This window comes from Trachemys scripta, chromosome 11, assembly GCF_013100865.1.
Source record: "Trachemys scripta elegans isolate TJP31775 chromosome 11, CAS_Tse_1.0, whole genome shotgun sequence".
Classification (NCBI taxonomy): Eukaryota; Metazoa; Chordata; order Testudines; family Emydidae; genus Trachemys; species Trachemys scripta.
The window spans coordinates 15,083,436-15,098,212 of NC_048308.1; the positions used below are offsets into that span (position 1 = coordinate 15,083,436).

Below are 14,777 nucleotides of genomic sequence, written 5' to 3' on the forward strand. Positions count from 1 at the left end.
CAAAAAAAAAAGATATACTCGAATTGGAAAAGGTACAGAGAAAGGCAACAAAACTGATTGGGGTATGGAACAGCTTCCATTCGAGATATTAAGAAGAATGGGACTGTTCATCTTAGACAAGAGACAACTGGGGGGGGGGGGGGGGAGAGAATACGAGAGAGGTCTATAAAATCATGAATAGCATGAAGAAAGCAAGTAAGGAAGTTTTATTTATTCCCAAAAACCAGGGATCACCCAATGAAGTGAATAGGCAGCAAGTTTAAAACAGACATGAGGAAGTACTTCTTCGTACAGTCAACCCGTGGAATTTGTTGCCAGGCAATGATGTGATGGCCAGAAGTATAACTGCATTCAAAAAAGCATTAGATAACTTCATGGAGGACAGGTCCATCAATAGCTTTTAGCCAAGATGGTCAGGGATGCAATCTCATGCTCTGGGTGTCCCTAAGCCTGTGACTGCCAAAAACTGGGACTGGGTGACAGGATGGATCACTTCATAATTGCTCTGTTCTGTTTATTCCTTCAGAAGCATCTGGCACCAGACACAATCAGAAGAAAAGATACTGTGCTAGATTTACCATTGGTCTGACCCAGTAGAGCCATTTTTATGTTATGTTCCTAACTTGAGCATTGAGGTATTGGTGTTGCCTACCATGTGTGTTATTGTTTACTTAGCATACATTTTGTCTTTCTAATGTTGATCATCATTCCTTTTTTCTTGCTGGCACTGTTCACAGTAATAAGCATGTTCTCAAGTTCTTCCCTTGTGAAAGAGATGGGTAAACTAGGTCACTGGCATATCTTATGTTGTTGATGTATATGCCATTGACTGATATGCCCTGTCTGCTGTCTTCTAAACTTTCCCTCTTATTTTATTTATTTATATTTTTTAAATAGCTGTGGAGTAGGATGTAACTGTGGGTAACACCTTTTGTGATGCTGCAGTACTCAGATATTTCATAGTTCATTTGGATTGCTCCTTTCTCATTACAGGTTTTGGGTTTTTTTGTTTTGTTTTATTTATTTTATTTTATAAATTGTAGGTCTTGAGTCAATATTACATTCTGCAGACCATTACCTCCACTATTTAAAATCCCTTTTCAAAACTCACTTCTTCCATAATATCTAGAATTAAAAAAAAAATTATATTTTTATCTACAGATAATTAATTTTTAAAAATGAGGTGAAAGTAATTTAAAGTACTACTCTACCTGAATGCCTCTTCCAAATTGTACTTTATTTATGTATGTTTCCCTTGCTGCTGTTTGACACACCCACACAAACAATTACCTTTAGCAGAGGAAATAACGAAACTGACTATTCACACAGTGCTGTCAAATACACAAAACAAAATGGAGAGAATTTTTTTCCCCCTGTAATCTTTTAGTTAATGAAAACTTAAGTGTTACATAGAATGATGGTAGGTACAAAATGTTAAGACAAGAGTGATTACGTAGATGTCCTTAACGACTGGGTACACAACATAAAATAGAAAATTAGTAAGGACATTCAAGCCAACTGGAAATTTATAGACTAACTCCCTTATTACTCTACATAGCAAATATGCAAAATATTAACAATGTGCAAAAAGTATGTGGTGCAAAATTTATCAGTGAATAAAATCTACTACACATTTCTACAATCTTTCATCATTAAACGGCAGAATAACCACACCCTGGATGACACAAGAGCCTTCAACATTCATTTGACAACTGAAACAATTATGCTCAAATAAATTACATCTAGTCCACACAGATTAATGTGGCTTCTTTTTACTTCCTTTCAAGCACATTCTCAGTAGCAACTTTTACAACACTAAACAGCACAAAATACATATGCTAATGTACCATTTCATTTGTTTCAATGTTTACAAAGATGTTCAATGACCAACAAGATTTGATGGATTAAGTCATGCAAAAAAAATGGCCCACAACTGGTCCTTTCCAGCAAGGAGACTTTGGAAAATCTGCAGTCCAGTAATGTCTTATCTACACTAGAAAATTTTGTACTAATTTTTCATTAGTTGTGCCTGGTGGTATTCTAATTAGGGTTTTCATACTGCACTCAAAGCAGTATCAGATTTCTTCCCACAGTTAAGGAGGACATTTACAACAGTGCAAGCACGATGTGGACAGGGATCAGCTGTTTTTAAAGCATCACAAAAACTACTTCGGCGCATCACTGATAAAAATGGGAACATATTTAGTCTTTACATATGTATGTTGAAGTGACCGCAAGAAGTGTGGACAAAGCTGTGGGACTGTTGAGGACTAATTTCAGTCTTTTATGTTGTTGCTGTATTTGAATCAATATGGAGGATCAGGACAGTTGGGGAGCCCAAGAAGAGTGTATTTTTCATTTCTCCTGGAGAAAAAGGAAAAGAAATTGAAAATCCTGTCCTATAGAACAGATTTTGTGCTACAGCTGGACAGATAAAAGTTGGTCAGGAAGCAGTGAAGCCTCTGGAATCCCTTCAATACTTGAATTACTGGGAAACGACAAGGGAAGAAAGGCTAATTAATTTCTTCTAAGCGCAGCTCTAATATATCTTCTCAAATGCTCTTAAGAATCAGACATGGGATGACAAATCTAGGCAAGAACTGAGATCAACAAACTAAAATTCACAATTTGCTGACAAGAAAACTTTCAGTGAGCACTGTTTCTTCAATCCAGTGCCCCAAACTTCTGTACTAGTGAAGTTCTAATTATTAGCTAGTATGGGACCGGTCTTTATCTTAGGAATTTTGATTTTTTTTTTTGTTCGCAACTACTTCAATCATAAATGTTGGGTTTTAAATAACTTTAAATTAACAGGACTGAATTACTACTAGTCAAAAAAGGAAACTTAACATTGTGATTGAAGGAGATGCACACAATTTCAAATTATCCCAGACAAAATACTCTGAGGATGCAGACTAGAAAAAACAGAGATGGGAGTCTAAAAGTGTTTCTAGACACAGGGGATGCGCAAACCAGACAACTGGACCAGGCAACTACTGCAACACTGGATATTTGAGAGGATGTTGTTGAACTGAGGCTAGTCAACGGATGTAGGAATTTAAAAAACAAACATTCTTCCCCTAAAGAGAGACTACTGTAAATTCACTTCGGTGAATATTTTCACTGTGACAATACATACTTACCCACCTTAAGCCATTAATATTAAATAAGATCATGATAAAATGTAAAGTGAAACCAGAGAGTTACAGCTGTGTAAAGAGAAAGGAAGCTACCATTTATTTTGACAATTGTCTAAGTATCTTGGAAAAGAAAGAGAAAAACTTCTAAAACACTGATTTACATTTCAAAGTATTATTGTTTTTCTTGTATTTAATAAACAGAACTATGATTTATCCAAATTCTACAGTTATCTGTGTCTCTCTTTCCTGAATCTGAGTAAACCCGTAAAAAAATGAAATAGGTTCTTAACACAAAACAAATCCAAAATTCAGAAACTTCTTAACTACTCTAAGAAATTTGCTATATGGGGAAGTTCACCAAAATATTCCCATTCATTCTAACACTACCGGTTGAACCAGGGGAACCAACTGAACCACTGTTAAAACCATTAGAAGTAGCAGTGAAAGCAAATCTCTTGTGACCAAATCCATCTTATCAGAGTTTCAATTAAAATGGCAATTTTTAAAAAAAAAATGGCACAGGCCACCAGAACCTTGTCTATACTGCAGCTCCCAGTTTAAACATTCAGCAGAACCTGTGGGAGTTTTGGGTCAAGTTTTCCTAGTGTAATCACAGCTAATGAGTCTATTGCTTCCAAGTTATGTTTGATAGTCCTCCTTTGGTAGCTAGCTTATGAATAGTTACTACTTAAGCTGCTTGGCATCCACAACAGCATGATAAACCCATCCAGGACCAACCTTTTTATAATAAATTCAGATATTGAACAATGTCTTGACCACAATTGTGGGGCTCTAAGATATCAGAAGAGGGTGGGAGTTTTGAGACTGGAGTCTGTGGAGGATGCATTATGGCACTATGAATTCCAAACAAATACAAATCCAGCCCACAGAATCTGAACAGTTTCTGGACAAAATTAGGGTACCAATGTTTTTTCTCATTTGACACTGGTGTTGGTGGTATAGCACTCTCCCAAAAGACAAAACAAGGAGTGATCTCTAACACAGTCTATGCCAAGGGTCGCCAAACCATGGCTCACAAACTGCATGTGGCTCTTTTATAGTTGAAGTGCAGCTCACAGAGGGCCCCCCTGCATTCTCTGCCTACCAGACTGGGGGGTGGGGGGGGAGGAAGAGAAGAGCTTGGGGCTTCTGCCTTGCACCAGGGTGTTGGGGCTAGGGGCTTCTGCCCAGTGTGGAGGGGGTGTCTCAGGGCTTCAGCTATTACACTGGAGCCCTGGTAGGCGCACCCCAGCTCTCAAACTTCTGAAGATTGTCATATGTGGTTCAGACAGTCAATAAGTTTGGCCACCCCCGGTCTATGCTGTTGGAATCCTCATTGTCATGGTGATTCATTGTTTGACCTTTTCTTCTTGTTGAATATACCATATTTAGCAGCACTACACATGTCTAAAAACTTACCAGAATACCGCAGGTGGGTGGAATATTTGGGAGGGATAGCTTAGTTATTTGAGCACTGGCCTGCTAAACAGGGTTGTGAGTTCAATCCTTGAAGGGGTCATTTAGGGATCGGGGGCAAAAATCTGTCTGGGGATTGGTCCTGCTTTGTGCAGGGGGTTGGACTAGATGATCTCCTGAGGTCCCTTCCAACCTTGATATTCTATAAATACAATACTTTGGGAATCCAGTGGCCAGAGGGAAGTTTTTCTTGGGGAAAGTAATGCTAATCAGTGTCTACTATACTTAAGTTTTCAGTAAATTAAAACATATCAAATATGTCAAAAGAACAGGAGTACTTGTGGCACCTTAGAGACTAACAAATTTATTAGAGCATAAATTTGCTAGTCTCTAAGGTGCCACAAGTACTCCTGTTCTTTTTGCAGATACAGACTAACACGGCTGCTACTATGAAACCTGTCAAATATGTCAGGCTGTTATGGTTGGTAAAACAAGTTTCCTAGTGGGAAAAAACAATCAGACTTATCTTTGAGTCAGCACAGACAGGTTTTATGTGTGGTACTACTTATGGCTTTGTCAAGCAGCAGCAGAGTGACATTAACATTCTGGTCAGTGTCACTACTGACATTCAGAACCTTCTAGGTTGCAAAAAAAAATTTCAAGAATCATGTCAATTTCATGATGCAGCACAGAAACCAGAGCAGCAGGAGCCACACACTGGAGTTATTCATGGGTGATGACAACACAAAAATGGAGGCTAGAAGAGAGACCTGTTCCTCCTGAAGCAACCAGGAGGCTTTGGAGTTGGAAAAGTAGTTTCTAGCAGCAGAAGAGATGAGCTCCATATTAAGATACCTATTTTTTTGAAGCAGATATTTGTGTGCATACAAACTGTACCTATCCAATTCTTTGGGTGTCTCTGACAATCAGGATATGCTTTTGGGGAAAATAATCATTTTTATCCAGTTTGGGTAAAATTAGTTATTTCCTTAATTTTATATTTCAAATATTAAGATATGCAACAAAACTGCCAATTTTGATAAAGCAAACTAGATGTGGCGTTTTAATTCTCTGGAGCTTAAAGAAGTTCAATAGAAATATTGGAGGAAGCCATGTGCTTACAGTTTCTAATGTTGTTCCATTTGAGAAGAATGTTATGTTATATTGCTGTTGTGATGGCTGCTAATACAGATTTTAATGTGTGTCCAGAAGAAGAAGAAACCACACAAACAATGAAAGGATCACAACTGCTGTATCAGTTAGTTTTTACTCAGATTTGGGATAAAGATATACAAATGAAAGCCCAATTAAAATCAAGTTTTCCATGCTACGTCATTTCAGCACCTACCTTAAGATCACGTCAACCAGCCATCAGCACTATGGCAGCTACTAGAAAGCATAGAGAAAGGTGTCTCCTCTAACTGTTCAAACTGGCTTGGGTACCAAAATATAATTTGCTATTAAGTTAAATTCACAGGTATTCAAGGTTTATAAAATAACTGCACTAGTGACTTGACTCTTTAGAAATTGTACCTTTATATTTAAAAGTTAGATCTGACGATACCATGCCATTTAAAAATATACCATTGCTCAAAATGGGAACTTACTCAGAATCTCCTCAATTTATAGTTTAGCCCAGGGGTTCTCAAACTGGGGGTCGGGACCCCTCAAGGGGGTCGTGAGGTTATTACGTTGCGGGGGAGTCACGAGCTGTCAGCCTCCCCCCCCCCCAAACTCCACTTTGCCTTCAGCATTTATAATGGTGTTAAATATATATAAAAAAAGTATTTTTAATTTATAAGGGGGGAGGTCGCACTCAGAGGCTTGCTGTGTGAAAGGGGTCACCAGTACAGAAGTTTGAGAATCACTGGTTTAGCCATCTATGAAGTGTACACTATATAAAGAAGATTATATCTGTAAATGTTATACCATAGCAGATTAACAAAGCCAAATACAAGCATTAATACAAGCACTTATATATTACCATACCTCCCTGATAGATTCAGAAATACAAGTTATTTGCTTTCTACTTGTGAAACTTATTTTAAGTAATTTTAAAAATGCCCAAAAAAAAAAAAAAAAGTATATTTTATTTGAATGCAGTTCTCAAAAATAGGAAATGGTACATGGCTTTGAATGTTATGTTTGTATTGCAAATGTAATTTGTGTTGGCATTGGCAGAATGCTGCCTCTCTCCTACCACATCCTCTGGGACCTGCACATTCATTTCTGAGTGTCCTAACAGTATGCCTCTGTATTTCAACACACAAGACAGAGCTGGACATATGCTGCATTGCTAATTGGTCATTACTTTCAAATTCATCCACAATCTACTTACCCTAAAGAAAAACATTAAACTGCACTTTATATTATAGCTAATACATGTGAAAGTGTGTCCAACTAAAGGGTAAAACAAAATGTCCTAAAATCTCTTCCAAAATTCTAGTATACAGGTATGTATAAAATTTCCTATCATTAAGAAAAAAAAAAAACACAAACATACCACTACACAAAGTCAACAAATCAGGCCCACCCCTTAGAATAGGCCAATAGCTTTCAAACATCCATCAGAAGAAGCCTGAGAGAAAAGATTTATCATCTATTAAGCTCTGAAGTCAACTAGCTAGAAGTCTGCTGGGCTGATAGAATCAGCAAATTCCAAAGTCAAGTCTTCTACTTGAAGAAAACCCTGCTATTGGCCCCCCAACACACAAGACCACCCCCACTGACTTCTGCTTTCATGACAGTACACAAAGGGAAATTAAGAAACTTTTCCCACATCAATCATGACTTGCTAAACATTTTCCCCAATCTTTTGGGGAAGTATCTAAAATATACAGTTGTTTAGCTGCATTTCTTCCATATAGACATGATGCAGACATTCTGCACAGTGAATAAAAGTGTCCAGAGCATCATATACACTTGTACTAGTTTAACCGCTTAACATATTAATTTAAGAAGGTAAACAAGTGGTGTTTGTCTGTCAAGAGCAGACTTGCATTAAAATACCAGTTTACATAGCTATGTTGCAACATGTTTCTACTTCAGGACAATGTTTAAATTAGAAGCAGTTGTCTTCTGAAAAAGTATCCTACTGAACTGTAGACAAAAACATGCCATTAAACCTTGTCTTAATAAAAGCTAGTCTCATTTAAGATTTTTTTTAAACCACATAGGCTCAAATCTGACAAATATACAAGAGCAGTGATTTCTGAAATCTCTTGCAGATGCTGAATAACATGGAGATAAATCTAAGGCAACTTATGACAAAAAAACCCCAATACTAATAAGTATGCAACATTGTCAGAAAAAAAAAATCAAGAGATATTGCATCATCCAAAGAATTAAAACTCGAATCAGTCCAGTGACAGCATGCACTGTGTCTCACTCCTCACATTCTAAGTTAGTCCACATTACACAGCTGTAAAGTTCTATGACCATGCAATGACCACAAGTGGGGAAAAAGGAGCCTCACAAGAAAGGCATCAGAATAAGACACTTCCCACACCTGAACATTAGTTTAGAATCAAACAAAATGGAGAACCTATGTTCAGATGAGAGAGAAAAATAGAAATTTGTTCAACAACATTTTCAATTTAGAGGTATCATCTTCTTTGACTTATTGAATTATTTCTAAAAAAAACCACACACAATAAATCTAGGCAAGACGTGTATCACCTAAAATTCTAGTAGTACTTGCTTCACCTGGTAGCTTACATAAAGATTCCTGAACCAGCTACATGCCAAGGCCTACTTTCAGACTAGGAATGTTTTTAAAAGGTAGCTTGTCCAAGGATAACTTCTGCATTCCCAGACCTTTTTTGATTACATAAGTAGCCTTAGCATGGCATTCGTATATTCTGGTAATTTTACATTTTATTTTTTTCCCCCCTTTTCTTTACTTTAGATAAAAAGGAAACTGCTCATACACTAAGTCAGTGGTGTCAAACAGGTGACCCACAGTCCCACCTAACTATTTATCCAGCCCGCATGACAGATTAGATTCTCAAGCTTTCATTTTGTTAAGAAGTTAGTTTCTAGCCCTTATGGTTCTGAAAAGAAAACTTGCATTCAGATCATGTTTGGAACTGAGGTAGTAGCACTGTCTTTCTGAACTGACAGCATGCCACTACCCTATCCATCTCAATGCATTGATGAGCTGCTGTAAATAGGCCCATGAATTAGAAGTCCATAACTGCCAATTGCTGGGTTTCTTGCATCTTCTTCTAAATTATCCGGCTACTGCCCACATAATATTGCACTAGACAGACCACTGGTTCTGTGTTCCTAAAAGCCAAATTTTCAACTAATTTTGGCACCCAAATATGCATTTCATCTGCACATTTACCACATTACCTGTGTGATGTGGGCAACTCAGGTACTAGCATGAGCAAATGGCCAAAAAAACATAAAAGAAGCTGATAAGTACCCTGCATAGTTTTTCCCTCGTTGCATTAATATTTCTCAACTAAATGTTGAGTTACTACTATCAGGGCCATATTCTCCCTTGATCTTTGTGCAAGCTTCCCATCTGGTCAATGGGCAATATAAAAGTGATCTGGCCTTTTTAGAATTAGTTTGATTCTCCAATTACTTTTCTTCAACATGTGGTTTAAATGACAGTAGCAGATCTGAAAAAGCAACTGAGATGGCAGCAGCAACAGATAGAAATATAAATAATTATTTTTGATGCACTGTGATGTGTATTTCAATGAGACATTTTTGTAAGTTGTGTCAAGAGCTCCTCCAGATGTACATTTTAATGTCACAAAGTGGGCTAGGATTCACTAGGCTCTTCTACAAGTCCATGCAGCTACTAACTGTGCATGCTCAAAAGTTATTTTCAATCTTATAACTTTTTAATTTTAAAACTTTCAACTCCACCTCCAAATCTAGCAAAGAGCCTATTCACACGTGAAGCATAGAGGGCACCCCCTGCCCCCATCAGAATTACTGGCAAGCAAAAAAGCCCTTAAAATCCTGAAATGGTATTTTTCCCTTTTCCATTAATGAGTGGCTCAAGAGATTTTGCTCATGGTTCCCCACACAAAAGATCACTTCTAAACATGGAAAATTTAGCCCCCAAAGGAGAATTTTTAATATCAAAGCATATGAAAATTGGGGTTATAAAGAAAGTCTCATTGTAATCAACTATTTAAAAAGATACTATAATTAACTAAGTTATTCTAAATAATGATGATGATAGTTTAGTGCAGTAGTTCTCAACCAGGGTACAAGTACCCGTGGGGGTATGCAGAGGTCTTCCAGGGAGTACATTAACTCGTTTAGATATTTGTCTAGTTTTACAACAGGCTCCATAAAAAGCACTAGCGAAGTCAGTACAAACTAAAATCCCATACAGACAATGACTTGTTTATACTGCTCTATATACTATGCACTGAAATGTCAGTAAACTATTTATATTTCAAATGATTTATTTTATAGTTATACGGTAAAAATCAGAAAGTAAGCAATTTTTCAGTAATACTGTGCTGAGACACTTTGGTATTTTTATGTCTGATTTTGTAGGCATGTAGTTTTTAAGTGAGGTGAAACTTGGGGCACGCAAGACAAATCACACTCCTGAAAGGGATATAGTAGTCTGGAAAAGTTGAGATCCACTGGTTTAGTGGGTATAAATGAAAACTGGTGGGAAAAGTCCTAGAATTAGAATGTTAGTACAAGACTCTTTAAAGTACATTTTAGTGGGGCCTACAAACACCAAAGCATCACAAAAAAAAAAAAAAAAAAAAAAAAAAAAAAGAGAGAAACAGAACCCTCAAAACCTGTACATGTCTTTGCTGAGTAACCACATTACTGTAATCCTTGTTCTATATATTCTCTTACTCCCCTATTTGAATGTAGGCCCCAATAATAAAAAGGGATCCTTTACTCCTGTACAAAGACCCACTGTAAACAAAGGAAATTCATTGCAAGTATAAGTAATTCTCTTTACAGTTTCTGGACTCGTAAACTCTTCAGGGCAGGGGCCTGTACTACTACTCACTTGTAGTAGATGCTTTACTGAAATACTTCATGATCAAAAATAATGAATATGACAAAGCACTCACTATCTAATACATAAAATGTGATAATACAAAAGGAAAGAGTACATTCAGACTTCATATAAATTCAAGGTCTTTATTCCTGCTGTAACTCTAAATGCAACCTTACCTAAGTTATCATTACTGCACCACTATTATATACATATACACGTGTGCAGTTTATAAAAATGAACGTTTATTGATGCTCTGTTAGTCCAAATTGGCACTTTAAATTTAAAGAGGATGATGGGTTCACATTACTACTGTAAACCAATTTTCACAGTTCTGAAAGATTAAGTCCCCCCAAAAGTTAAATATGCATCTACTGAGTTTGCAATATGCCAAATAGATTATGAAAAATTCAATTTTAGTTTAAAACAAAACTTTCTATAAACATAAAAAAAATGGATGGAAGTGAAACAAATAAGAGCAGCTTATTTGAAACCTTAGCTAGCACAGTCACTTAACACATTCACTTTCCGTAGAAAAGAGGGAGGAGCTAGAACCACAGCAAAAAAAAATCTGGATAGATTCTACAATAAAGCCTTCTGGAATGTTTAAAAATAAATCATTCCATCTGTAAAAATCACACACTAATCAGTAACTCACAGGAGGAAAAAAAATCCTGCATTTCCTCAGTACACTACCATGAAGGATACAGTGTAATCCTTCCAAGTTCAAACTCAGTCTTTACTTCCTACTGTTACCTACAGGGTCTCTGCACACAGTAGGAAGACTAGGAGCAGCAAACACAGGCAACAACTGAAAGGAATTCTGAACCTCTGTCCCTTCCATCTATTTGCATTAACTATCACTGGTACTTTCTCACTACTCGTCATCGGCTAGTTGCTAAATACAAAATAGTTTCTAAAAAGGATTTGGTTCAGGTTTGACACTGAAAACTGCCTTATAAGGTATAAAAGCCTGAAAGCAGGAAGAGGCTTTGACAAAACTAAGGAAGTTCCTCTGCGCTTGCTCACTAGAAGAGGGGGAAGGGTTTCCCCTATAGAGAAGTAATACTGAATAAATGATTTGATCCATATATTTTAAAAAAACATGATATTTAGCAATAACCCGTGAGCTCAGAATATTTAATGCACACAATTAAGTGACTGAACAATATAAATAATATTTTTATCATTTTGCTATCCTAGCTGGATTATGAGTAGGGTCCACCCTAACCTCAGCAGCCCCTGAACAGGAGCCTGCTTCCTGCAAGACACAGGCAGCAAGATTGGTCTTGGAGATTCTCAGGCAAGGGTGGGGAACACTGCTTCCTGAATGACCGAGCCAGGAAGATTTCTAGAGCAGCAAAGGGAATGAATGAAATTAGGGTGGAGAGGAGACCCTCCAAAAAAAAAAAACCCGAAAGGACGAGGGAAGAATGCTCACCTTAGGGTGTGACCCTGCCCCTTAGGGTGTGACCCTGCACAGTCAGCCAAAAATGAACTGGGGGCGGGGGATGGTGCTACTTGGGGAGAGGCCCACTCCCCCAGGGAGTCGGGGGGTGGGTGCTGAAGTCAGGGTGGGAGCCCGCGCCCACCCAGATGTGGGGGAGAGGGTGCTCTTGGGGGGAGCCCACCCCCACAAAGCCGTATGCGGAGGAGGGAAGGAGCTGCGCTGGAAGGGGATGGTGGGGAGAAACGGGGGGGAGGGGTGCTCACTTCAACCCCTTCCCCCGCTTTCCAGCCTCCTCTCCCCGCTGACACCACCGCCCCAGGGGGGCTATTGTGGGGCAAGACACGTCCCTGCAGCCTCCGCACCGGGGGGGGGGAGGAGATACCCCCCCCCCGGCACCCACACGGGAGAGCCGCCCCCCCCAGCCCCCGGTGCCTGGTACCAAACTGTCAGCAGCCTCCCTGCTGCCCATTCATCGCCGGCTCGCCGCCCCCGCGCTCACCCCGTGCCGCAGTCCACCACGCAAGCCGGTAGCCGCCCTGCCATCCTCCTCGCTCGAGATGGTGCTGGCCGGGGAAAGGTGGGGGCCCCTGGACTCTCCTTCTCGCCTCTCTCTCTCCACTACGGGGGAGCGAACGCGGCCACTTCCGCAACCCAGCCAGTCCCTCCCCCGCTCGCTCGTAGCTCACAGCCCGGGCGAACCCAAGATGGCCGACTCCCTCGTCCCTCCCAACGCAGCACGGCGAGGTGGGCGGGCGCAACAACCGAACCATTCAGTGACGTCCAATTTCTCGTCCTCGTCCCTACGAGCGGGTGTGAAGTAGAGCGGGCGGGCGCCTCTCCGCCCACTTATTTTTCTTTAAAGAGCCTTGGTTTCACCATCTGATTCTTCAAGGTCCTTTTGAAGGAGGATCAATAAAAAACAAAAGAGATCTGCCAGTTATTTGAATAAACAGGCAGAAAGAATTATTCGCCTTCTGTTACTTGGGAAAAGACACAGGGACAATTGATTGTCAGATGGAGGGAGGAAGAGTTGCAAAGAGTAAACCACAATCAACCAAGTTCCTGTAAATTAGCCCTGTTGAAATAGTGGGATTGGGGAGGAGGGCTGCAGGCACCACCAGACTCAAGTCCCAGTAATTAGGATCTTTTTAAATGGCAGGATCAGTTTCCATATAAATATGGATTAAGCATTAAATGCAGAAGTGGATACTGCTTGGTTCTGTTTTTGAAGCGTCCAAATGCAAGAGCAGACAGAAGTAGCTGTCTCATAGCAGTACATTTTGTGAATCATGTACTCATTGTGGTAGCTAAGTAGATGCATTTTTTCCACTGGTAAAAAGCAAGTAGCTCTTCTTACAATAAAAAAATCCCCTAAAATAAGTAGGAAAATAATAACAATAAGACCTGTTTTAAAAAGTTTGGCAGTGTCCTTTTATTAATTATTTATAGCACTGAGCAATGTGCCATATGCTTCACATTAGACATAGAAAGACAATTTCCCTACCCCCTACACCCAAAAAAACTGTACAGTCTAAGAGGTCAGGGGGTCAATTATGGCAGCTTTGCCATAAGCCCCGTGTTTTATCACCACCATCCGCAAATCTCAAAGTGTTGTGGCCTCCTTGCAAATTGAGCACCACCTTGATTGATCTCTGGCAAAGTGCTAAGGTGGCCTAGTTGTATATTCAGTTTATATCCATCACTGGCAATTTTCTCACACCACCAAAGCTTTTGACACCCACATGATTGCCAGCCATGCAGGCACATTTCTCGGTACACATGCTTTGAAATTAATTGAGCTGTTATTCTAATAATATGTCCATCCCAAGAAAACCCCTAAAACCAAACCAGTGCTGATGAAGGCAGTTGCTGGGTTCGGTTTTGAATATCCTAATTTCTAATCCTGTCCTGCCACTTGATATGGAGCAGCCGATGAAAATGACAAGAATCATCCATCTGATGTTCCTCAGACCTCCTCTGTGCCCACATTTTACTTTTGTACATTAGAGTTGGTGCAACTATGGTTCTACACATCTACAGCTTCATAGCAAGCTTGATGTCCCTCCATGGGGGAGGAATGGTTACTGGGTTCAGATAACAGTTCTAGGGAGGATTTGGAGGTGGGAGAGAGCCTGGCCTGGTTTCTGTCTCATTCAGGGCCTCCTGAAGGTATGGTTCAATGGGACCATGTGCAATGGCTTGGGGATGGGGAACCTATGCCAAGTGTCTTTCCTACCTCACTGCTACAGCTGCTTTTGTAGTTCCCATGTGTTCTCAGGACAACGTCTGCTGCTGCTTCTTTAGCAGCATTGTGAGTTCGGCCTTAGAACATTTGGGTGCTGCCAACATTTTCCGGAAGAAGGCAAGTAAAGGGAAGGTAAAATTGAAGTTTTTAATGGTTAATATCTCAGCAAAAGCAGAATGGAATTTCATGGGACAAAGAAAAGACACTTCTATAGCCTGAGGGCTGTCCTCCTTTCAAATATCATAGAAGACCGTGCCTCAGGGAGCAAAACAGAATCCCTTGCAGTACTTACTTGATCACATTTTGCTGTAGGGACTTTTGTCCAGGAAAAACAGTGAAAGCATGATAACTGACTAATAGCTCTATAGCATCCAATATCCTAACATAATGCCTCTGATTAGTCTACATAAGCCATTTTAGCTGAAATGGAGAAGAAATAATCAAAAAGCTGCTATAAGAGTATATTGATTATTTATTTTCAATAGTAGTGCCATTTACTAGTAAATGTAAAATCAAACCCATAAGCACTTA

General features: G+C 39.4%; 1 protein-coding gene across 1 annotated transcript in view; it reads right to left on the minus strand.

Moving 5' to 3' along the window:
• The window catches only part of ACTR3 (actin related protein 3), a 43,356-nt gene extending 30,645 nt beyond the window's left edge, over positions 1-12,711 (minus strand). The window contains exon 1 of the mRNA XM_034785798.1: positions 12,501-12,711. Within this exon, the coding sequence (XP_034641689.1) occupies positions 12,501-12,544 (44 nt within the window). The 5' untranslated portion in view covers positions 12,545-12,711. The remainder of the gene's footprint in view (positions 1-12,500) is intronic.
• Between the last annotated feature and the right edge of the window lie 2,066 nt (positions 12,712-14,777).